The 24753-nt window shown below is 41.8% G+C and overlaps 4 protein-coding genes across 4 annotated transcripts; 3 read left to right on the forward strand and 1 right to left on the reverse strand.

Annotated features, from left to right (window-relative positions):
- The first annotated feature begins 14700 nt into the window (after positions 1–14700).
- Positions 14701–16253, forward strand: LOC6639433 (gram-negative bacteria-binding protein 3). The gene has a single exon (XM_002062247.4). The coding sequence runs from the start codon at positions 14729–14731 to the stop codon at positions 16220–16222; it is 1494 nt and encodes a 497-aa protein (XP_002062283.3). The 5' UTR covers positions 14701–14728; the 3' UTR covers positions 16223–16253.
- Positions 16254–16724: 471 nt separating this feature from the next.
- On the forward strand, positions 16725–17662 carry LOC6639432 (50S ribosomal protein L7/L12). The gene is made up of 2 exons (XM_002062246.4): positions 16725–16802; positions 16868–17662. Exon 2 carries the CDS (start codon positions 16881–16883, stop codon positions 17430–17432), a length of 552 nt encoding a protein of 183 aa, XP_002062282.1. The 5' UTR covers positions 16725–16802; positions 16868–16880; the 3' UTR covers positions 17433–17662.
- An 864-nt stretch (positions 17663–18526) lies between these two features.
- Positions 18527–20868, forward strand: LOC6638602. The gene is made up of 3 exons (XM_002062245.3): positions 18527–18951; positions 19681–19839; positions 19902–20868. Exons 1-3 carry the CDS (start codon positions 18726–18728, stop codon positions 20774–20776), a joined length of 1260 nt encoding a protein of 419 aa, XP_002062281.3. The 5' UTR covers positions 18527–18725; the 3' UTR covers positions 20777–20868.
- Positions 20869–20931: 63 nt separating this feature from the next.
- LOC6638601 (valine--tRNA ligase) lies at positions 20932–24358 on the reverse strand. Its single transcript, XM_002062244.4, has 5 exons — positions 24235–24358; positions 22409–24159; positions 21891–22340; positions 21204–21833; positions 20932–21139 (listed from the first exon to the last, which is right to left on the reverse strand). The coding sequence occupies exons 1-5, from the start codon at positions 24326–24328 to the stop codon at positions 21089–21091; spliced, it is 2976 nt and encodes a 991-aa protein (XP_002062280.1). The 5' UTR covers positions 24329–24358; the 3' UTR covers positions 20932–21088.
- Positions 24359–24753: the final 395 nt, after the last annotated feature.

Raw genomic sequence — 24753 nt, forward strand, 5'->3', positions numbered from 1 at the left:
CGGCCTATCAAAGGCCGAAGACTATACGCTATAGAATCAGTTATTTGCTCTTACCCCAAAGGGTCTGATTATTTGTTTGTTGGCCTTTGCTCTGGTGGCGCCGCTCTCTTGCTTTCAGCAGAGTGGGAGAGACATGTCTACACAGAATGATTCGGCAACTGGTTGCATCATTCCGGATGAGGATCAGCATGACTTGTATCTGTTGACACTCCAATGCAGTGCATGTTAACACTGGAAGCGCGGCACGCAGACGTGAGAAATGTGACATAGGAAATCTTCGTTGCAATTAAAATCAAATGCAAAATCATATACTGAACACTTAACTTTGGCGTCTGGTTCCGATAATGTACGACGCACAGGCAGTAAAGCAATGAGATCTCCACCGACGTGTTGTCTATGCGGAAACGACATTCAGTGCGAAAAGGGTGACGAATTACGGGGGTCGGTTGGGAGGGAGAATGAGGAATTTCAGCAGGCAAGAAGAACAGGGCTATGTTCGCTTTTGCGAGACGAGCGAGTGGCACACCGCATGCATGACACCCTGAATTGTCAATGTAAGACCTTTGGAGCTGGACACCATAGACACATGATTGAGATAACGAGTCGTGTTATACAAGATGGGAACGGTGTATATAGAGTATATGAAACGTAAGAGACGAACTCGCCACCAGAGACACACCTAACTGTAGGTGGTGGGGTACGGGTGAGATGCGCTCATTTGGATAGACTACCCAAGCTGTCTGTAGCGTGGTCAGCGCGATGGTGGGTTGGGCCTTTTGGTTTGCTCCGAAATGCGTGCATGGATATGACTGATTTCTAGTCCGCCATGTCATGTTCTGTGTTGTCGGAGTAGAGAGACTAGTCGCCCACCCACGGTTCTTTGGTCGAAGCCCTGCAGCACGGCGACTCCGTTGCTCGGCGCAATCCCACAAAGCTCGCTCCTTCGAGGTTGGAAAGGAGTGTGAGTGAGCACACACCTAGCAAGTTAATCGGGGAAATGCTACACTCTGGGACCGACATATCAAGATGAATAAGCACGATGCGTCGATAAGGAAACGTATCGATGAGAGCCCAGACGCGATACACAGTGCGTAGTATCAAGTGCACACAACAAGCAACACGATAATACTAGTTTGTCGCCATAAGACAGAATGCAATCATTGAGCAAACATTGCAAATTAGCCCAACAAAGTTAATTTAACATATTTCTAGAAATCGAACTCGTAGAGGAGGCGGAAGAGCAGCACACCAGCAGCATAGCATGACGACCAGAAACAGCAGGGCACTGGTAATACCTTGAATTGGACACGACAAGGTGGAGAGCTGTGAGAATATGAACTGACGAATCTAAATATATAAACGGAAAATCGACTCCTAGAAATGGGTCCGGCCAGTGGAAAGGTAAAAGACACAACTATACGTAGTAAGGTCGAGCAGATCGGAGATTCCATCGAATCCGTCAACCAACAGACGGTTTGAATAGGCGGGCGGAGGACAGAGCGAGACAGACGGCACAAGGGACTGGCGGTACTTGTTCAGGAACTGGAGTTGTTTAACGCGGCGCGGGGTTGAGGGGAAATACGCGAAGTTATACTAAATTTTTTAATAGGTGTGTAGGCTGAGGGTATTGTGCCTGTGTGTGAGTGAGGTAGGTAGTGTCGGACCGGGGAGTGATTCTGAGGCAAACAAACGAAGGCACACGCATGGCTGGCATACGGGAGCTGATTGCTTCGCTGGCACCTTGTGGACGCGAGCGCACGAGACTAGTGCTAGGTAGTCGCAACGTAATATCCAACAAGCAACGAGGGGACCAGGGAGACGGCAGCACAGAGAGGCACACCGTAATGCACCGACTACTGACGCACTCGTGCAACCACTACAGCAGCGAGCACACGCAAAGGAAGAGCCTGAGGACGCAGAACTGCAGAGATCAGCAGACAAGACGAAGACCGCAACAGCGCGTCAGACGAGAGAGTGACTAACGCGACATAGGCTTATATATCACGCGCCATACGTTGATGATGACGCATCAGCCAGACAGGAATAGGAGGGATGGGAGCTGTATGAGACGAAGGCAGTACATATGCTCGCAGCCGCACATCGCATCGAACCGAGTCGCCATCGCTGCGCGCCACCGCACGCCTGCTCACAGCAGGGCTCGAGCAGGACGAGCACACATCGCACTATAAGCGAGACACACGTATGCAACTCAACTGCTCGCCTGCAGATATAAACAAAACACAAAAAAGGGAATACACCACGTACCAAATCATATACAGAGTACACGCACACCTGCCGTCAGACGCATGTATATACGAGCGTCATTGAGGAGCTGAGAGGATCGCACGACGACAAATATGTACAACATGACAGGATGATGGCCAGGACAAATACGCAGACTGAACTCAGAGAAAGGAACTATCATATGATACACATCATGGTGACATGCTGATAAGCAATATCTATTGAGTGTTGGAGAAATATATTAAAGTGTTAGTATAAATAAATATACATCTTATCTATAGCTCTGCCTTAATCCTATTGAGACGGAAAGATACATGGTCTAAGATATGTGCGGATCTCGGGGACGATATGGTATTTAGTCGTAACCTATCATGACGCAGTTTCTGTGCCTACCTACTAAGATAAGCAATTAAGAGCAACACGCTAGCAAGTTATTTCTTTTTATTTTATATATTCTTATGATTGTTGTAAAATTCGCGACGCTTGCCATCATGTTATACTTCTAAGGATTTATGTAACTATACTAGTTCTCTCCATTGATTAATTATAACACTTTTGAACCTAATGTTATTTAATTGTATATATATATATAAATTAGATATACTTACTTTTGAATTCGAGCAGTATTTTTAGTATAAACACTTCCTTGATATACAAATACATACGCATACTCGTTTAGTAGCCATCTATGTATAACCTGATCATGTGAGCAAAAGCAGCGAGCCTAGGCAACAAAGGTGAATTATAGAGGTAATTACTCTATACATAATTGCATTTCGTCTCATAAATGTCCAGTAGAGCTCCTCTCACATTATATGCACAAATATGCAACATCCTGCGCATACTGTGCGATGGAGAATATATCTGTATGACATACTGAAGGAGCATCACACTCAGGCTAATACTATATACTCTCCTCCCTCATATACCTCACACTCCTACATGTCCTTACATTGAGCTCAATCAGCGAGTACATGCACAAACTGGCTTGCACCGCTAGATGTGTCTGCATATATGGATTAGAGTCTATTTACTGTACATAGATAAGCAGGCATCCTATTACTTAGCTCAGAGTCTAGGAGCACAATCTATAAAATCAGTAAGCTATATATATGCATAAATGTAGTTATGAGAGATCAATCAGTCAGATGAAATAGTTATGAATATAGATTATAGTCATTAAGCAATTTTGCAACACACACAGCAATGTACACAATTCCATATTAATCCAACCCGACACATATAACCAGTACCAAACAATGTGCAACAACAAGCAACGAACACAAATATGCCTCACACAATTTTATATATTATTTTTTGGCCGGTTTCTAAACTAGTCTATGCTCCTCTCTTATATTGATCGACTACTATCAATATATAGTGGAAAGATTAACAATAATATAAGAATTGATGTATAATGTTATAAGAGTAGAAGATGTATTACTCTAGATTATGACGTTAACAATGTATATACTAACCACACGCACTATATGTCGCTATAGTTTGATACGTTACTAATAAACGCCACATATAAGTAGAATTCAAATGTGGTCATCTATCACAATATATATTATCACTATTTTTCTATATTTTCTTCTATGATATATAGATTGAAAATTGCGAGAAGGTGATAGATAGTGTGTTTCCCTGTCATACGCGACACATCGTCTCTGCCGCGAGCTTTCGAGAAGACAAACACAAGAAAACCGAAACAAGCGATATACACTGATAGAATCCATATCGGTTTAATATGAGGACGACACAGCATTTACGGCTCGCTCGTTACATCTGTTATGTCTAGAGAAATACCGTTTCCCTAGAGTACTTCGCACAGACCTAGAACGTTAGAGAGATCTCACATTCAGATAAGTAGATATAGTATGAGAAAGGTAGAGAGAAATAGGAATTAGAGAGGAGACATGCGAGAACATACTTCATGGATACTCAACCAAAATTGAAGTATAGATTACTTTTAGCCAAAACGTATTTTGGCAATCAGCAATACTAACATCTGTATTGACATAAATTTTTATGTGTACAGTGATCTTTGTGCTGGCATCGACAACTATCTCGCGCAAACGCCACAGCAAACACGGCAGAAGGTGAGTTCACATATGGTTATTTAGATACTTTTGAGAAGAGATACACAGAATTAGAAGCTTCCACATACCCAATAATAGATATAATAATTATTTGATCGAACAAATGACAAGAACGCGCGACTCCATATAGCGCACTGGAATGGACTTGCACAGGTATGTGCAAATCAGTTGAGTTATCTTAGCACATATGAGATACAATAGACAGCTTGAAGGATGGACGACTCAGACTCTGACAATGGATGCATTAACGCAACAGAATAGTAGAGTATATATGTGAAAATTACAAGCTATATTATAGTGCCTGCCCGCCTTCCCTTCCATCTTGGGGCAGCCAGTCAGTAGAATATATGTGATTATCTATGTATCGACAACATAATAAGAATAATATCGTGGACTATTGATCGTGTGTAGATAAATATATCTGTACCGTGGTATTGGTACGTGTAGTGGTGCGGACGCGATCCAGACTCTATTATATCGTGATAATTGCGTGGCTCTGACCTACATTATACGATCGTTTTCACTATCGATTCACAATGTTTTGTGTCTATAATTTGCAACTAAAACTTGTGCATGGATTTAGTAGTAAGGTCAGTAAGAAGAAGACTCACACAGTCATTGAATATCACTCACTGCTTATATATAGATCGCTCAACGAATGCGATCAGAGACACTTGTATTATAGAAAGAACATAGGTTTCTATCATATCATACAATAAAAAAAAAAAAACCAAGAAATTTGCCGCAAGTGGAGTTGAGTGTCTTTTCTTTTTGGATACTTTACACCAAACAAGAGATGATCCGAAGAGAGCTGCTATGGTTTGAAAGCCTCAAATTGTAAGCTGAACTACACAGTCTTAAATTGAATAACTGGTGTTGATGGAGCTGATGAATGCATGCAGATGTGACTGCTGTATCAAGAGTCAACAGTGGAGCTATTGGGCATACCATCGTTACGCTAGTGGCACTACTATTTGCAGACTACACACTCTCATAGTCAGCATATATCTCGTTCTAAAGAACCATTTATTACATTCTTTAAGTGCAGCTAATATGAGATTATGTAGTGGATCATAAAGACATCGCCGGGGACCTAGATCCATACGCAATCATTCTCAACTAGTGCTATGTTACTGCCATGGAACACAGTAGCAATTCTGTACAGGGATAATGCATCCAACACACAGATGCAATACGCATCCTAGATTGGCATAATTGAGACAACGCACAGAAATCGGCGATCTTGTGCTTAGCTCACAACGCTTAAAGCCGAGCGAAGTTTAGAGGCGTAAATTGTATAGTGCTAAGCATAGACGAATATTTAGAAAAGAAATGAAAAAAAAAAAACATAACAACGCATTTTTTTTTGTGTTTTTGACTGGCGGGCAATAGTCGAATCAAATAGTAATATAATTATAAATAAATTGTTTAACAGACTAGACAAGGTCAAGAATCATGCCTTCTCTGAGTGTTGCAGTATTCTCTCTCTCCCTTGGTCTTCTACTCTTATCTGCCATCTTGTATTTGTAATTAATTATTAATCCCACACGTTACTGCCTAGCGTACCGATGTGCACATTATTCTGGCTTGCTGATTTAGATAGTGTATGGGTTGATCGTTGTGAGACACTTGTAACCTGTCCATCGAGGACGTGTTGAGGGCAGAAAGAAGCTACTAGATCTTGCATATTGCTACCAGAGAGAGCTGGCAGCTAGCGGAATTGGAAGAGACAAAAGCAATTTGTGCGATATCTGAGATAATATTTGAGTCTAAAATAGGAGTGTGCAAGAGGAGGTGGAGATAAGCAATGACGATAGAAATGGTACAACTATTAAATTTGTAACAGAATTTTTTCTAGACTGACTGAATAGAATAACCTAAGTGCGAGAAATAGTCACATACTATACTAACTCACACGAGTCTGACTTATTAATCGACTTAGCTACTTTGGTGAAATTCTCTGATACGAAGAGTCTCATCGCAGTAAACCGCCATCAGCGCTATGTGTGAAAGTGCTATTTTCTCACCACTACCGGCTGACTTACTTGAAGCATTTGCGATGCGAACTGCTCCTTGCTTGCTCGCCCCTCTTTGCTCTCTCCTGTCCTTTTCTTTTAGAGCCTCTGACTCGCCTGCTCTCCACGTCTCTCCCCGTCTCACTGCTCCTGCTCTCGTGTACGATATGTTCTAGTACCGGCGAGACCTCTGTGTCATATGGACGTAATGAGCTTAGCTGTATAAAACTACAGTACACATTATATGATGTCCATATAGATAATTGTGGAATCTTGTGTCATCAGACTATGCATTAAGTGGAATTAAGAAAATTTTTACGAAAACACGATCAACACAGCCACATGAGAGAGTAGACCGCGATGGCGACACAGTATGAAGCAGTAAGCAAAACTGATATAAGAGTAATAAGGAAGAAGACTAAGTATAATAATATAGTATATAAATGCGCAAGTCACAGAGATTAGCAAATAATATTATACTACATCAACGTAATGTGCAATATCTATCTCATAGATACCAATTTCAACATATCTCAAAAACACGAACAATACACACATTAATACATAGGAATATGTCAACACGTAGTAATGCATAGATGCAGGAGTCGCTATAACCAAAGTCAGCTAAAGAACGCATATACTCGGAGTCAACCAACACCAAATCGATCCATACAGCTATATATGACTCACAATGACTACCATACGCTGTCATTCTGTTAATGCCAGTCTCTCCTCTTGGCTCCTCACTACTCGTGCCACGGACACTCGCGTACGGACAAGAGACGCACGCGCGTATCAGAACTATGCATCGAGTCTGCTGAGGCGATGCTATGTTGACGCCGTCACGTAATTTGTGCTGTTTATATAACATAAATCGTGTGAAGAGTACACGAAACTATATCACATGACCCAAATGACAAAGACTTATACTGAGCACACAAATATCTCATACACTCTCTAGATTGTAATTGGTTATATTTTGCTAATTTTAAAACATATAATGTGAACACCAATATATATACATACTAATAATTTTCGACTCTCATCTAATGCTGTGAGCTCGCTCCTCGTGTATCTCGGCTTATCAATATTATCGTTTGTCTCATTAATTCTCTCTCTCTCGCTGATGCCTCCCTCTTCTCTAACTCAGCAGTTGATCTCCTGATATTTTGTTACTATATCACTACACTCAATATATAATAAAAGTCTACTATATACAAACAATATATTATCATTGAATTTCATAGTAAAAGTAATAATAAGAAACAGAGTCGCTTTGGACTTTTATATATTCAATACCTATGCTAAATATAACTATAAGACTATCTGTATTACATATATTTAGTGCTCTATATCATATACTATATATGATGTATAGTCAAAATCTGTATGGTAGCACAATTAACATATGGGCTCAGCGACTAATTGATGTATCATCAAATTGGTCAGAGATTGTAATGTAGAACTAGGATAGAGTGCATAAGTATCGTGATATAAGAAGACTGTATGCGTTAAAGAGGACAACTATACTTAGGCCCTAGACAAACACAAGACAACAAAACTTGTAATCTTGCTCATATGTAATGATTTTGGACACGGAACCTACTACCTCATAATAGACGACAAATCACCATTTATTATCATCTTAGAATCATCTGTTATATTCAGAAAAATAATACCACACAGCGAACAAAGCGAAAATGTTTTAGATAAACAAATGATGCATATATAAAAGTTATGTAATAGGAATGTGCATTAAATAGTCCAAGTGCGTGTATGTTGCCCAGGCAACACCACAACAATAGGTTAGTGTAAGTGTGGATGAGGTATAGAATAAGTGTAGTGATAGGTCAGTGTACTCAAATAGTGATGGTAGCAACAGATGTGCGCAATAGTCAAAATCAATCAATGCAAGTGTTAGAGATAAACTGTATATATTAGCAGTCTCAAGCCACAGAGTATGTGGAAACACACGCACGTTATCTCGAGAGGAGTATAAGACGGTTTTAAGTTTCACATAAACAGAGATATATATATATACTCATGTTGTATTGATAGATATGTGTCAGATAGTCTAATGGTTCTCTCGATATATATCAATTGTGAGAATCCCAGTCTCGATAACCCACTGCTATAGGAATATCACCAACCATCAATTACTATCTATCGGACATGACTCACACCGAAAAAAAGTAGATATATATCGCCTTCGACCTAATGTTATTTGTTTCGTTTCATTTTACGTATCTCGTATATTCTGAGTATATAATAATACTTACAACAATATAGGAAGATTTTTGACGTGAGTTACTAATAATATCTGCCATGTAATCTCAAGAATGATATCATAAGCACTAGCTCCTCACTGACACAACACAAGAAACACGAAACAGACGGACATCGACATCGCCTCAGCGACACAGCACGGAGTCGGCACAGCGACGGAGAGACGGTACACAGCATACGCAGCTACACTACTCATTTCATAAACCGCGACACACGCTCGATATATCATTAAATATATTGCGTATTGAGAAAACATAAAAGGTATGAGTTTGGCATATGGGACTAGCATGTTCAGTCGGTTGAGTGGTGGTGTGATGGTAGCGGCTGTTACAATGACACAAGTGACAATGGCAGGAGGGAGGTGAGAGGAGAGTCCTAATAATAGATTAAAAGTATGAGAAGAGACGAGCAACCAATATGTGAGTATTTGTGCCATTTGACATCGTAGAATATTTTAGCAATATAGGTCATGTAATGGAACTTGAGCCAGTCATTGATATCTTGTATCTTATACTGACAACTATCTAACCCGTCAATCACTAATCATATTTACTCGTAGGTTGTACCCCAAACATTAAAACAAAGCACAGACAGTAACACCTCAAAAGATAAACAAACACCAAAAAAAAAAAAAAGCAAACAAAACGAATTCGAAACACTTGTACAATTATGGCTTATACACCTAGATGGAAAAAAGTTGCTAGGTATATCCAGAACTTCAATCAAACATACCCAATCTCATGATTGTTTATCACTATCTGAGACAAAGAGCAAACAAAAACAAACGAAAAAAGACACAAAATTATTATTGCAACCGAGAGAAACAATTTTTAGCTGATTAGCCAAATTACTGGAGACAACAAAACAAAGACAAGGTGCACACAACGACGAAATCAAAGAGAATCAATAAATACACAAAAAAAACCGAAAATGAATCTTATGTAGCGTGCTAGTAATAAGCATGCTATAATCTTAATCATCATATGTTAAATTGTTTGTCTTACTCTACAACGAGAGATATATATAGAGCGATTCCCCAACAAATATGAGAGAAATTAAATGTCAAAGTAGAAATTACACAATATTGGGTTATGTTTTCATACTATCGTAATGATGAGGATATATCAACGATGATTCTGATTACGGGGCAGCATAGTCATATACTACTAAATAGCATTTTATTAAAGATGAAATGAAAAGAGTAAGAAGCCCAAAGAGAACTCCCCGAAAACAACTTCGGTTTGACCGCATTTCTATGGCTGCAGGACTGTATAGAAATGCTTATTCGATACTACTCAAACGTATTCACACTCATACACGTACACATATGTGGTCCGAATCCTTGTAGCACAGAAAGCTATATTCATGCATTTGTTCAATGAATCTTATTACAAGAATTAAAAACTAAATTACTAATTGATATTTCTCTATGTAACTCGAGGAGACGTTCTGTTGAGGATACATTCCTATACATTGAACATGTATACAAAGAATATGTAATGGATAGTAGTGCGAACAACATGCAGGATCTACATATGAGCACATGTATTCGTGTACTTGTCAGATCTATAGAAATTTAGTTGTTACTGGAGACTGAGAGTATGTAGAATGCCTGTACTGTCTTGAATGACCTCGGAAATAGATCCAGGCTGTTGATGATTTTTTGGATGCCAGAGCTTGCATTGAAAATTATAAATATACAATATTTAGGAAGACTAGATGACACGTATATTTTTTAATAGTGCCTGTCTATGCTCAGTTTGTTAGTAATTTCCTGAATAGCTTTAAAACTTAGATCGTAGATAACTGTGATGAGATCTATCTTGTGCTTAATTTGAATAAGGCATAAATCTGATATCTGTGCGAGCGATACCTTTTTGGAGTACATATTTATTTATATATGTATTGTATGATTGTGACGGTATCGTGGAAGTATTGTATGAAGAACATAAACACAACCATTCATTGAGTATCCTTAGTGCAGCGTCGTCAGCCATATACGGTGCATCATGTTTGAGGGTAACAGACAATGTATAGTGACAGGAATGAGACGGTATTGGGAATATTGCTAAAAAATATATATAAAGCCGCGGGACGACATAAGTCAATTGTGTTTTATTTTTTTTATATACCATTTCTCTATAATGGAGGGCTATAAATGTTGTGCGGAGCAAATAATTTTTGGTTGGAAAATTCTCCAGCAGCAGCAGCAAAGTTTATGTTTTCTCTGTGTGTGTGTGTGTCTGTGTTTGTGTTTGTGTTTGGGTTTTGTTTGTTACTGCTTCAGCTGCTTTTTGTGTGCACTTCTATTATCACGTTTGCAATTAGATTTAAGTAACTGGGCCAAGTTGCAACAGAAACGTTAGCGTTAGCGTCAGCGGCGGCAGAGGCAGCAGCAGCAGCAGCAGCTCAGCTTCTTTCTTAGAAGGGGGAGGTCGTGATTTGTTTTCCCTTTCCATTCTTTCTTTCGTCTTTTATTTCTATTCTTTTTTTCTTTTAGTTAAGGGTTTATTATGGTCTTTGCTTTGCTCAACTGATTCGTTGCCATTTTTGCCAGTTGCCCCAATTTCAATTGGTTACGCACACACACACAGCATGAGTGAGAGAGACAGAGACAGGGACATGGAGAAGAGAGAGAGCTAAGGGCCACCCTGAGCCGTGTGAGTTGTGTTGGGGTTGAACGAGTTTCACGAAACTAGGCCAAATCATGCCGCTGCCTCTCCTGTCAGTCTCTTTGTATGTGTGTGTGTGTGTGTGTGTGCCATATAGACAGAACATGAAATGTCAAAATTTAACGATACATTTTTGTCTTGTTCTTGTTCGTCGTGGGCAGGTGAAACTTTTAAAACGCAGCAAATAGTTTGGCTCAGAGCAGATAGCCTGGCTAATGGAATACCATGAATCGCCTTTCAGCCTTGTTAACTCGCTCGCTGATGCTGCTGCTGCCGCTGCAACCGAAGGCACGGGCCGAGCAGGCGCACGAAACACGAGAACAGAGTAAACTTTCAGGTGCAAGTTTTTCCTTTTGCTGCTGCTGGCCGTGTCTGTGTGTGTGTGTGTGTGTGTGTGAGTAGTGTGTGTGTTACATTTCCGGGGGTGCTGCATAGGCCGTCTCACTCACACCAACAGTCGCGTTTCTGTGACGTAGATGATGCCAATACTATGTATGTTTTTCTTTTCTTGCAGCAGGAAAAATTCCTTTTCTCTCTCTCCTCTCGTTTCTTTTTATGTAAATTAAAAACGAGCTTTAGCAACTTTTCCACAGCCTACGCTTTTCCATTTTCCCCATTTGCTATTCCTTTCCGGATGACTTTTATTTTTTGTGTTTTCATTCTTTTTTTCTGTTGCACTTACTTTATTGTTGTTGGCTTGAAGTGGTTACCGTTATTCTTGCTTCTCTTTTTGTTGTTGCTGCTGTTTAACACATTGCACGAACCAAACACACGGACAACACACACACTCGATAAAATTTTTTTTCTTTTCTTTGTTTGTTTTTGTTCCTTTTGTACATAAAATTTAAATTACACTTTTTAAAAATTTGGTATCCAAAACAACAAAAAAATATGTATGACAAATATTTACACTAAATTTAATTTAACTTTTTCTCGTTTCCCGTATTTACTTAATTTTTGTGTTTTTTTTTTTTTTTTTTTTTTTTTTTATTTTAGAATTTTTTTTGTCCGAGCTACTGCTGGCCCCGTCCGCACGCTAGCGAGACGACTGTGATACTAAAATAATTTTCCCTGCTGCTCAGAGATACGAATTTTCGTCGCCTACTTTTCTGAAACGACGCAGAGCGAGGAAAAATCAATCATTTTCAAAGCCTGCTAAGGTTACATTTGAATGAGTGAAAAGTTTGTAACACCGAACGGAGCCATCAAAAGGTAAATCCGTGTGACAGTAGCATAAATTTGTATCGATAGATCGGGTTACTTGGATTTTGGGGAATTTTTCAACACCAAAGAAAGAGGCGAATATGCTCTGAAAATCTAATCTAATTTGTATATCTTTCGGAGATTATGTGAGATATTTACTATATATTAATGGATAAAGGGTCTGTCTTAGAACAGTTTAGCGGCAATTCTTCTTTACATTACCGAAGGAAATAGTAAAATACTATAATGCCGTGTCATTAGAATATCGCATTCCAATTGGAATGCGAACCTGCTCTATTGTCTTATTGGAGTGACATTGCTAAATTACGAGTTATTGGTCTTTAGTAATTCCTGTGTGTTAGTAACTTGGCTAAGCATTGGGCAATCTGGGAAATTGCGGTAAAAAGAGTCTATATTAAAGAATATTCTTTCCGGCAATAGGAAATGGAAAGAGTATACACTAGTTTGACAAGGTTTTCCACTATAAACATACGCTATTTCGGTTGTTTTGCTTTCGTGTGGTGTTTCGTGGTCTTTTCCACCACATAAAAACAACAGCAACGAGCCACAGCTGCTTGGACAAGCTGCAGCGGCGCAGTGTTGCCCATACATCGATATATTTACTTGCAAATTGGCAAGTCTATTGCAATAAAACTTATTAAGAGCAAGAAAAAAGAAATAAACAAAACATTCGAAGCGTTTGCAGCAACAAATCGCAATGGCATGTCTCAAAAGAAATTATGTAAAACGAAGACCCCCCTGTCACCGCAACCCGCTGCGGTTTCTATCTGGCAACGCCTCAGCTGTTAAAATGCAAGCAAAAGTCGAATAGCGAATTACATAAAACTGCATCAATCTCTACTTACAATAATAAAATCGCCAACCCAGTTCCGTACAGCGTTTTCCTCTTTATCACCCTCTCACTATAGCAGTTGCCGTTTGTTGTTCCTCTTTTTCCTGGTATTTATTTGTAATTTTCGTTTTACCCAAAAGTTTTTTTTTTTTTGTTTTGGCACACGCGCTGCGAACTTTTGTTGTTATTTTTTGGTTCCTCTTCCTTCCGTCGTTCTGTGTATAGGTATCGTAATATAGTTGTAAAAAAGCGGAGTGTTGTTATTCGAATTTTAAAAAAAAGTAACTATATATTTATTAGAATAATTTGTGCATTTTTTTTGTTGTTTTTTTCTAATTCGGTGTAATATATTTTACAAATTTCCCCTAGACGAGCAACGACAAGCACACGACTAGAGACCAGTGCTGCCAATTTAGCTATTTTATATTTTCTGAAATCTAGCTTATTTTCACGTTGTCGCCGCCTACTCCATTCGCAATTTGTGCTGTCAGCTTGGCTACTTTTTTGTCAGCACCACCAGCTAAAAAATAAAGCTAAAAAATGCTTGCTCCGATAATGTCGATTACCGATAGGTTTTGCTCCAATAATGCCCACTAGCCGATAGGTTTTGCTCCGATAATGTCGATTAACCGATAGGTTTGCTCCGAAAATGTCGATTAGCCGATAGGTGTAAACCCGCAGTAAAAAGTAAAAGTAATCGATAAGGCGCAAAAGTTTGAATTTGCTGATTTCAAATTCTTTTTATACCCTTGCAAAAAGGGTATATTCATTTTGGTCAGAAGCATCTCCGACCATATAAAGTATATATATTCTTGATCAGCACGTATGTGCTTTGCATGTAGTTTTGTATATACTGCAGGGGCTATATATCTCGGATTAAGCCGGATCGGACCGCTATATCATATGGCTGCCATAGGAGCAATCGGTCGAAAACAGTGACTTTGATCAATATCTTCGTCATTTCCTATGCTAAGATTGCAGGCCGTTCTTTCGCAAATATTAGTCTTTTTCGATAAAACGTTTTTCCACTTTAATAAACCAAAAAAGTTGCAAGGGTATAGAAACTTTGACGCGGTCGAAGTTAGCCCCGGCCCTCTGGTTAATATTACTACTTTATTAACAAGTCAAATAAACCGCAATGAGAGCCACTAGTAATCATCAATAACCTTGATCTCGGGCAAACCCCAGGGAAAATACGTTGCTCTCGTAGACTCTAATCCAAACAATCAGCTCGAAAAAAAAGCAAAGTAGGACCGGTTTCTTGATAAGTTTCCGAGTGCTTCTGAAAGCTTCTGCCATTGTATGCTCTCAATTTGTTCCTCGAATCATTTGTAATTCTAAGTTTGAGTGGAAATGTTGAGAGCAGCGCTTACTCTTCTTTGGGGCTGTTGCTTCCTCTGTCTGGCCTCTTGCTATGAGGTGCCAAAGGCAAGAATTCAGGTGTTTTATCCCAAGGGATTCGAAGTCTCCATACCACATGGAGAGGGCATTACCCTCTTTGCGTTCCATGGCAAGTTAAATGAGGAAATGGAGGGCTTGGAGGCCGGCACATGGGCCCGTGACATAGTGAAAATGAAGAACGGCCGTTGGACATTTCGAGATCGCGTATCGGTACTAAAGCCAGGCGATGTCTTATACTACTGGACCTATGTGATCTACAATGGATTGGGATATCGTGAAGATGACGGCGTTTTCACTGTCTCTGACTACAGCAGCGGTGAAGCCAACACCGGTTCTAGCCCCAGAGTTCCAGTTGTCACACCCTTGGAAACAACAACACCTTGGGCGTGGCCTACAGACCCGAAATATCAATTGGATGTTCGTATTGGATGCAACGAGACCCTGACTTGGAAGAATGGGGCACCCGTTAAATGTGGTGGTCAAATGATTTTCGTGGAGGAGTTCAATTCGGACAAATTTGATCCAGCCTCTTGGTTGTTGGAGCGTCGTTTTTCCGGAGCTCCAGACTACGAGTTCAATGTTTACGTAAACGATGCACCCAGCACGATGAAGTTAAACCACGGCCACGCAGTGCTCGAGGCCACCACATTGAAACGTCTGTACAAGCAAAATTTGAACAGCCATCTGGATCTGGGCTTGAGCTGTACGGGGGAGGCAGACCCGAAAAACGTAAACTGTGTGCGTGATGGTCGTACCAGACACGACCTATTGCCTCCCATGGTAACAGCCCAGTTCTCCACTAAACGAAGCTTTTCCTTCAAGTATGGTCGTGTCGAAGTGCGAGCAAAAATGCCTGGTGCCGCCTGGTTGACGCCCCAGCTTTGGCTGGAGCCTAAAGAGCATGCATATGGGTCGGACAACTATGAGTCGGGGCAGATTCGTCTGGCTTTTACGCGTCCAGCCAATGGAAAAGTGGATCTTTACACGGGCGCCCTGTTAGCTGCGAAGGAACCGATGCGATCGGCTAAGATCTGCCAGCGAGTGGGCACTGGGGAAACCAATGATGATTGGGTTGAAAGTTTCCACAACTACACGCTGCTGTGGACTCCACGAGAGATGAAGTGGCTAGTAGATGGACGAGAATTGTGTCGCCATGGAATCGATGGGGGAGCCTTTCATGGGACAACTGTGAATGGGCAAACCTTGCAGAACAGGGAAATACTGGAGCAAGGCAGCGACCTGGCTCCATTCGATAAGGAGTTTTATCTAACCTTTGGAATGAGTGTGGGCGGATTTAATGAGTTTTTCTATAATACGGACAAACCATGGGCTGAATTCAATCCAAAAGCCATGAAGACTTTCTGGGATGATGTCAAAAACAAAGCCGATATTTGGCTAGAAAATTGTCAGCTTAAAATTGACTATGTCAAAGTTTTTTCCTTATAAATTGACAATTTAATTAAATCTTGACAATTCACTTGATTGCTTTTATGCGTTTGTTGTAAAAACAAATTATATCACAGACATATTAAGGGGGGTTTCTACCTTGTGTTATAAAAAAATTCGATTCTTTTTTTTTGCATTTTCGGATAGATATATGTTTCGAGAATACTGTGTAAAAATTACAAGTTGAAATCTGTAAAATTACGAAAGTTGTCGGCCGAGCGCGCTGTGCTGTAGCGCAAATTTCTAAACGCGTATTCTCAAAACTAAAAATTTGTATACGTAGAATAAAGTTTTTCCAACAACTCTAGAAAATTTCATTCCTTGATCTATTATACTTTTCTTAAAAAAAATATCTTGATAAAAAGCGTCTTTTCGGCCCAACAAGGTAGAAACCCCCCTAAATGGTAAATCGAATTTGAAATATCAGCGGATTGCGGGTTTTTATCGGTTTTTTTGCTGGCTCAAGAGTGGCAACACTTTATGATTGTTATCGTTATCAATAAACCGGCTGACGACGATCTGGCATCATTAGTGCTCACATAACCTGAGGATAATTTTGTAATTCGTTTTAGAAACACAGGTAAAATTAGGCAATTTCAACACATTACGGCAATATAATGACTAAAACTCGATTTCGTCGCACAGCCCCCGCAACACAATGCAGATTACACGCCTCGCCTTACGTCAAATGACCCGTCAAATTCGTTTGCAACGCATGTACAGCGCTGCTGCGGCAACAGCCACTGCTGCTCCAGCTGAGAATTTGGTGCCCCCAGTGCCCGAGGGAGTCGCCAAGCCACCCAATCCCAAATTGGACAGCATTGTCAACAACATAGCCGCCCTCAACCTGCTCGAGGTGGCCGAGCTGAGCACGCTGCTGAAACAAAAACTCAACCTGCCAGAGACTGCCTTCGCCCCACAGATTGCAGTTGGTGGGCCGGCACGTGCTGCTTCGGCGGATGATGAAGAGGAGGCTGCCCCCAAGAAAGTGCAAACCTCGTTCACGGTGAAGCTGGTCAAGTTTGATGAGAAACAAAAGGTGGCGCTTATCAAGGAGGTGAAGACTCTGCTCGAGGGCATGAATTTGGTCCAGGCCAAGAAATTTGTAGAGAGCGCTCCAACCATTGTCAAAGGCGATTTACCCAAAGATGAGGCTGAGAAGCTAAAGGAGGCGCTCACCAAAGCAGGAGCCGTGATCGAAATTGAATAGATACATTTTTTACGTTACCCATCATATAGTTATTGTTGTAATAAAAATGCCAGGCAACATTTGCTGTAAATCTAAACAAAATGTCATAGAGTAAATGTGGATTAGCTACATACATACATATAGATAAGTATGTATTTGTTTGTTTGGCGACACATTGTGACTTTTGTTGCAACTTTCTACGCATTCGCCCTGGAAAACAATCGAGTGTCCATTCCACTTTTACCTTCTTATTGAGTTTAAACATTAATTAGTGGCCAGATCTGTGTGATTAGTGAGCTTCTGCTAATTAGAGTCGTGCGTTAGAGCGGCATTCTTACGGGTGACAATACGAAAGAAATGTAATGAAGAAACCAAGCAAATCAGCCAACCAAACAAGATCAATGGATCCAAATTCTGCAGCATTCGATCTTTACACGCGCCAACTTAAAAAATCTAACACTATTGTTACATCACCTCTGTAACGGATCGTGCTAAAACTTCTATAAATAAATTCAAATCGAGCGTATAAATGATCGTTAGATATTTATGTTGATATTGACAATATGGATTTGTGTGTTTAATAACTCTCAAAAGCACTTTCTATCACCAAATCATGAGACGAAATATATACATACATAGGTATGTATGTATTACATATGATCTGCACGCGTGTGTGAGAAACTCTGGCCAAGACAAATTGGGTTCCAAGTGCTTGGCATTTCTATCACTTTCCTCGTCCAGTTGTTTATTTGCTGTCATTTAGAATGATAAAATGCGCTTCTACCATAAAAACTTGATTAATTACATATGCCAACAAGAGGAAGGAAGAGATCGGCGAAGTCAACTTGCTATGCGTGAATGCTCCACATATTCGTCAGACGAAATAAACTCCACACGACTTGCCAGCAGGAGCGGATTTCAAAAACCTCAAATAAAACCAAAAACATTGCATACATTTAGGGTAATCGTATATTCTACGGGAGATGAGGTTTTCATTTGTTTGAAAAAGACCTAAATATTAGACAGAACCTTCTTTCTAATGGCTATTGTTGTTGATCTCTTGGTTATATCAGACCAATCCGGCCCTGCATTTACGCTGCACTGCGCCAAAACCTGGAGCAATGTCTAGCGTCGCGTCGGGTTCTCTCAATTAGCACCTGCGTGAGTGACACAGTAAGCCCCCAAAAACTGTAGCTCCCAGAGATCAGTCTCAATTGTAACATACACGCCTACGGACGTGCTCTCGAGCTCCAGAAGCGCTTCATTCCTTCACCTTCTCCCAAGTGAAAACCGAAAGTGAATAGACGCATAGTCATGTCGTTGTCTATGTCCAATCGCTCGACACATTCCACTCGCATCTTTGCCATAGTGGTCATCTTCTTCAGCTGCTACATTGCGGGCATATACAGTGCGGCACGTGCCAGCAGTCAAGTCATACTCAATGAATCACATAATCGCAGCCAAAGCTTGGAAACTTCTGTGGCCCTCAGGGATGGGGAGGACATGGCGATGTCTCGCAACAGTTCGAGGCATCCTAGATGTAAGTTGGAACGTTGTGGGTTTCTTGTTTTTTTTGTTTTGTTTGAGTGAGGTCTTTTGAGTGCTGGCCGTTTGTTTTGTTGTTGTACTCAACGACGTCGTTGTATGTGGGTCACACTTCAATTATCACCCAGTGCTGAGGTACCATGCGCTGGATTCTTTAGTCTTAAACATTATTGGACACTGGCCGCTGTCACCCGTCATTTCCGCTTGGATAAATTCCAAACTTACCCACACCCAATTATCAGAGAGTTTAGATATTTTAAGGTGCTTCTAATTTGTCGTGTGACATCTGAAAAGATTAACTGGAGGATTAACCTTATCAACTCTTTTAATCATGGATAATATTTACATATTTTTCAAACAATTTTGGCAAATTCTGAATTGAAATACTTTTCTATCTTTTCACATTTCCAAAGGAATATTGAGATATATTAAGAGTTGGTTATATCTTTCTCTTCTAATAATCCTTTTGATTAACTTTATTTGCCATTCATGTGAATTGACAAGTTTTTTCAGCGTTTTTTAACAGATTTCAAACATATTCCTATCATAATTAATCGAGTTGGTTCAATCTGGATTTACTCGTTGTTAGTCAGATATTTCTGAATATACCTTTTTTTGGGGGGTTTTGTTAAATTTTATGCTCTTCTTTATTACCCTTTCGATGGGAATCTTTAGCGAGTCAATTTCAATTTTATTTTTTGCTTGGCATTTTGAATTCCTGCAGGGTTTCCATTTTACACAATCGGACGTTTCTCCAATGACATATGCATTGGGAATAATCTCCTGCTGGGCACCTGTGTGATCAATGGCGAGTGCTCGGATAACAGCGGGGTGGCTGCCGGCAGTTGCTCCACCATCACGGCTCAGGCGATTTGCTGCATTTGTAAGTACATGAAGACGACGGATCAAGGACTTGCCTCAGTTTGAATGTTGCTCCTTTTGCAGATCAAAGGACGTGTGGGGCAAGCACCACATATAACAACACCTATTTCTACAATGCCAACTATCCGGCACCCTATGCCGGGGGCGGACGTTGCTCAATTACTGTGACTCCGCCGGATTCGACAATCTGCCAGCTGCGTGTGGACTTCTTAGCCTTATCCCTGGCCCCGCCAACGGGCGATGGCGTTTGCAGCACGGATGCCTTGACCATTACGGGAGGTGCCTCACAGGTGCCAACCATTTGTGGCGAGAATGCGGGCCAGCATATCTATGTGGATTTCAATGGAGTGAATCCCATTTCCATATCGGTGGCCACATCGAGCGGTTACACCTTCAATCGGCAATGGCAGTTTCAGATACGCATGCTCGGCTGCACTTCAGCCACCTTGGCGCCCTCGGGATGTCTGCAGTACTACATGCCCTCCAGTGGCACCTTCTCCAGCTTCAATTATGTGTCCGCCGCATCGTCGGCCCTCAATTCGATTGGAGTGCAGGGCACTCGACAGTTGGCCAACACAAGATATGGCATATGTATAAGGAAGGCAACGGGCATGTGCTCCATCACGTACAGTCAGGTCAGCTCCGATTCCTATTCGTTTACGCTGACCAACGATGTGGGCGCTGTGGATCCCACACTGCTGGCCACCTCATCTGTCCAGAGTCAGGAATGCACAACGGACTATATAGTGATACCGGCTCCGACGCAGGGCGGCACAGCGATGCCAAGTGATAGATTCTGTGGACTCGGCCTGGTGTCAACGACCACTTCGGCCAAGCCATTTACGGTCTACACGGTGACTGATAGCAATGAGGATATGGACATATCGAATCGTGGCTTCTATCTATCCTATTCGCAAAACGCGTGCCCTGTTCTATAGAGCTGGGGGTACATCCTTTCCCTACATTTATCATAATAAAGAGACTTGATTTATCCATATATCTACATATCTGTCGATCTGTCTGTCTATCATCGGAGTGAAATCATTTGAAGAAAAGAAAGTTGTTTCTTGCAAATTAAATTAAATTTGTATAATTTATAGACTTTCTATATATGTACATATATTTTAAATTTAAAAAAAACCTCATCTATCTAAAGACTTAGCGGACTATTTAACAGTAACAAGGATACATAAATTTCACAATATTAGTTTTCTTTTGTACAATTTGGTCCTCCTGCCCCACAAACTTACTCACTGGGCCAACGGCCTAAGACTTAAGATCTCGGCTTCCAGCTCCTTGATCTGAAAGAAAGAGAACTCATCCAAGTTTTGGCCATCGAACACTTTAGTTTAGTCCTCAACTTACCCGATTTTCGAAATGTGTTCTCGTTGCATTGTCGACGATTAACTGGAAAGCATCATTGTCCATACGCATGCGATACTTTTGCAGTTCGTTGACCAATTTCTGCAGTTTCCTGGCATTGGCGTCCTGCATTTCTTGACGTTTCTCTTCCGTGATTTGGAAATCTTCGTTCAGGCTAAGGCCAAACGAGCACAGGGCTCCGGCCGTTGAGAATAGATTCAGTTTCTTGGCGAACTCCGATGTCTCATTAAGCAGTTCCAGTTCGACACCAACGCAACGGGTTAGCACCTGAATTTGCGGCAAATGACGACGGAGTATATCCTCGGATTCGGGATTCTGGGCAAACAAACAGAGTTGCGGTGCATGCCGTTTGCTGATTTGATTCCGACTCTTCAATTGACGCACGTTCTGGCATATTTGGACAATCTCAGAGACTTCGGCCTCTAGTTTGGGATCGCGATATTGGGATAACTTGAGCTCAATGTTCAGCGGTAAATGCTGTAGCAATTCAGAGGCCACAAACGGGGTAAACGGTGACATGGCCTGAATACCCCAGCTTAGGCAGGCAGTTAGAGTTCCCACATGGACATAGCCGGCAGCTGTGCGATTGGCTATGTTCGATTTGGTCGTTTCCTGCGGGAGAGTGGGAGTGTAATCCAGAATATTGATTTGTTACTTGTCAGTACTCACTATATAAACATCACAGAGATTTTGATAAAAGAAATGCTTTAAGGCCGCTGTGGCCATATGGAAATTATAGTTGTTATAACACTCCGAGCAGATGGAAAGGGTCTCAGCCAACCGGCCGACAATCCACTGATCCCACATACTAAGCTGTACTCCTTGCATGGTCTCGAAATCTTGCAGCCTGACACCAAGACTCTCCGCTGAGCCCAGGGTGAAACGCATGGCTTGCCAGATTTTGTTTAGGAACAGTTTGTTCGTGTGACAAGCGTCCACATCAAAGTTGATGAAATGGTTCTTAATGTTGTGGCTCAGCAGAGTGAAACGGAGCGCATCTGTGCCACATTCCTGTATGCCCTTTGGAAACATCTTGACCATCCCAGCAGTGGAAGTCTTCAATTCCTGGGGCTTAATCACACCGGCATCGCAGGATTCCTGCAACAAAGCCTTCAGGCTCTGCAAAACGAATGAGACAGAGATAGAGATAGAGAGAGACAAAGCTAGCGTATACATTGGCAACTCACGTTTAGACTAGCACCTTGGACCACCTGCTGAGGGGCGACTATATTGCCCAGGCTCTTCGACATTTTCCGTCCCTGGGCATCACAGACGATGCCGTTGAGGAGCACATGATTGAAGGGTGCCTTGCCTGTCAACTTCAGGCCCATCATCATCATGCGGGCCACCCAGAAGAAGAGAATGTCATGGCCCGTCTGCATTATGTCCAACGGATACTTATCCTTGTACCTCTCATCGGGCCAACCGGCCACCGAGAAGGGCAGCAGGGATGACGAGAACCAAGTGTCCAGCACATCAGTGTCTTGGGTAAGGGTAAAGTTCGAGGTGCCCAAGAGTTCAGTTGCTTTTTCGTGGGCCAGTTTGGAATTGAGAGCAGCCACCCAATGGGTTTCCCCTTTGCTGTCGGTGGCTTGATAGGCGGGCACCTGATGGCCCCACCACAGCTGACGGGAGATGCACCAGTCGCGAGAATCCTGCAGCCATCGATCCCACTCGAGCTCGAAGTTGGGCGGCATTATCTGCAGTCGGCCACTGTAAAGTTCGGAAAGCGCTGCTTCGGCCATTGTCTTGGTTTTGAGGAACCACTGGGGCACTATCATGTACTCGATGACATCTCGGGACCGCGAGCAGATGGGCAATTGCATGGTGTGGGCTCGCACCTCACGCAGCAGATCCAACTCGTCCAGGCGATCGACAATCATGTTTCGAGCATCGAAACGTGGCTTGTCCTTGAACTCCGGATAGGTGTCCACAATAAGCCCGTCATCGGTGAAAACCGGTCGAAGTTCCAGATTGTGGCGGCCAGCCAGCTCGAAATCGAATTTGTCATGAGCTGGGGTTATTTTCACGGCGCCCGTTCCAAAATCCTTGTCCACGCCCATGTCGAAAATGAGGGGAATGGTGTCATCGCGGAAGGGATGCTTCAACCTGACCTCATCCCGATTGCGGTATTTGCTGTATCGCGGATCCAGAGGATGCACAGCGACGGCAACATCACCGAGAATAGTCTCTGGCCTGGTGGTGGACACGACAATTTCCTCTTCATTGCCATCCGGTTGGGTTTCGCCATCGACCACACGATAGGCAAAATCAAACATGCGACCAAAGAGAACAGGATGCTCATAGCCGGGAATGGGAAACTCCGTTGGCTCCTTAATCTCCACCAGATCGACCTCAATGTCCGAGATGGCCGACCTTAGGGTGACAGACCAGTTGACCAGTGAGTTGCGTCGTTGTATAAGGCCCTCATCGAAGAGACGCTCAAAGGCCACATTCACGGCCACGGCCTGCTGATCGTCCATGGTAAAATACTCTTGCTCCCAACTTAGGGTGCAGCCCAACTGACGCAGATCCTCCACAATGCCCAGACCCTTGGCGGCCTTCCACTTCCAGATGTGCTCCAGGAATGCCGTGCGCCCCAGCTCTTGCCGTGTCTGACCCGTAGAGGCTGCTATAGTCCGCTCCACAACCACCTGGGTGGCGATACCGGCATGATCGGTGCCCGGTATCCATTCCACATCGTAGCCCAGCTGGCGACGTTGCCGCGCAATCACATCCTGCACAGTGGCCATTAGGGCATGCCCCAGATGCAGGTTTCCCGTCACATTCGGAGGCGGCAGAAGCATGCGGTAACTGCCACGCCTGCAATGTTCTCCAGGCTTGGGCAGATTGGCCTTCTCCTTTTCACGCAGCCAATACGCCTCCTCCACCTGTTTGGGTCTATATCCTTTGGCCAGTGAAAGCTTCGCTCTTGCGTCTAGGGTAAATCAAACACGGATCAAACACGTAAAGCCGGCAGCCGGATTATCACTTAAAAACTCCAATCACTTACCATCGGATGTGGAATAGTAGATGCTGGACACTCTCAGTTCGCATAGCAGTCTCTGTTTGAGTAAGTTGCGGGCACAATTTCTAATTAATTGCATTTTTCGTCGGTTTATATAAAAATTGTGTGTATTTTGAAAATTTAATGTCAGCTGTTTCTAACAACACTGCTCAGCTGATTCTGTTCATCGAAAATCGATATTTTAGTGTCGCCTATCGCTAATCAGTTATTGTTATCGATAATTGCGGTAAAATTTGAAATGGTTATTTGAATTTTTGAAAACGAAAAATTTCAGAACAGTTTTTTCTTTCTTGTGCATTTTAGTTTTGAAATGGAAAATTCGGACAAAAAACCAATATCTATATATTCATGTACATATGTATATGCAAAATTTGTGATTAATAAGTAAAGAATTATTAAAAATATTGGCTAGTGTGGCAGAAAGAATCACAGAGAGAATAGACTAGATGAGAGTTAAGGGTATTCAACTAAGCGGCGGCATTTCAAATACATCTAAAGTATTAT

This window comes from Drosophila willistoni, assembly GCF_018902025.1.
Source record: "Drosophila willistoni isolate 14030-0811.24 chromosome XR unlocalized genomic scaffold, UCI_dwil_1.1 Seg144, whole genome shotgun sequence".
NCBI lineage: Eukaryota > Metazoa > Arthropoda > Insecta > Diptera > Drosophilidae > Drosophila > Drosophila willistoni.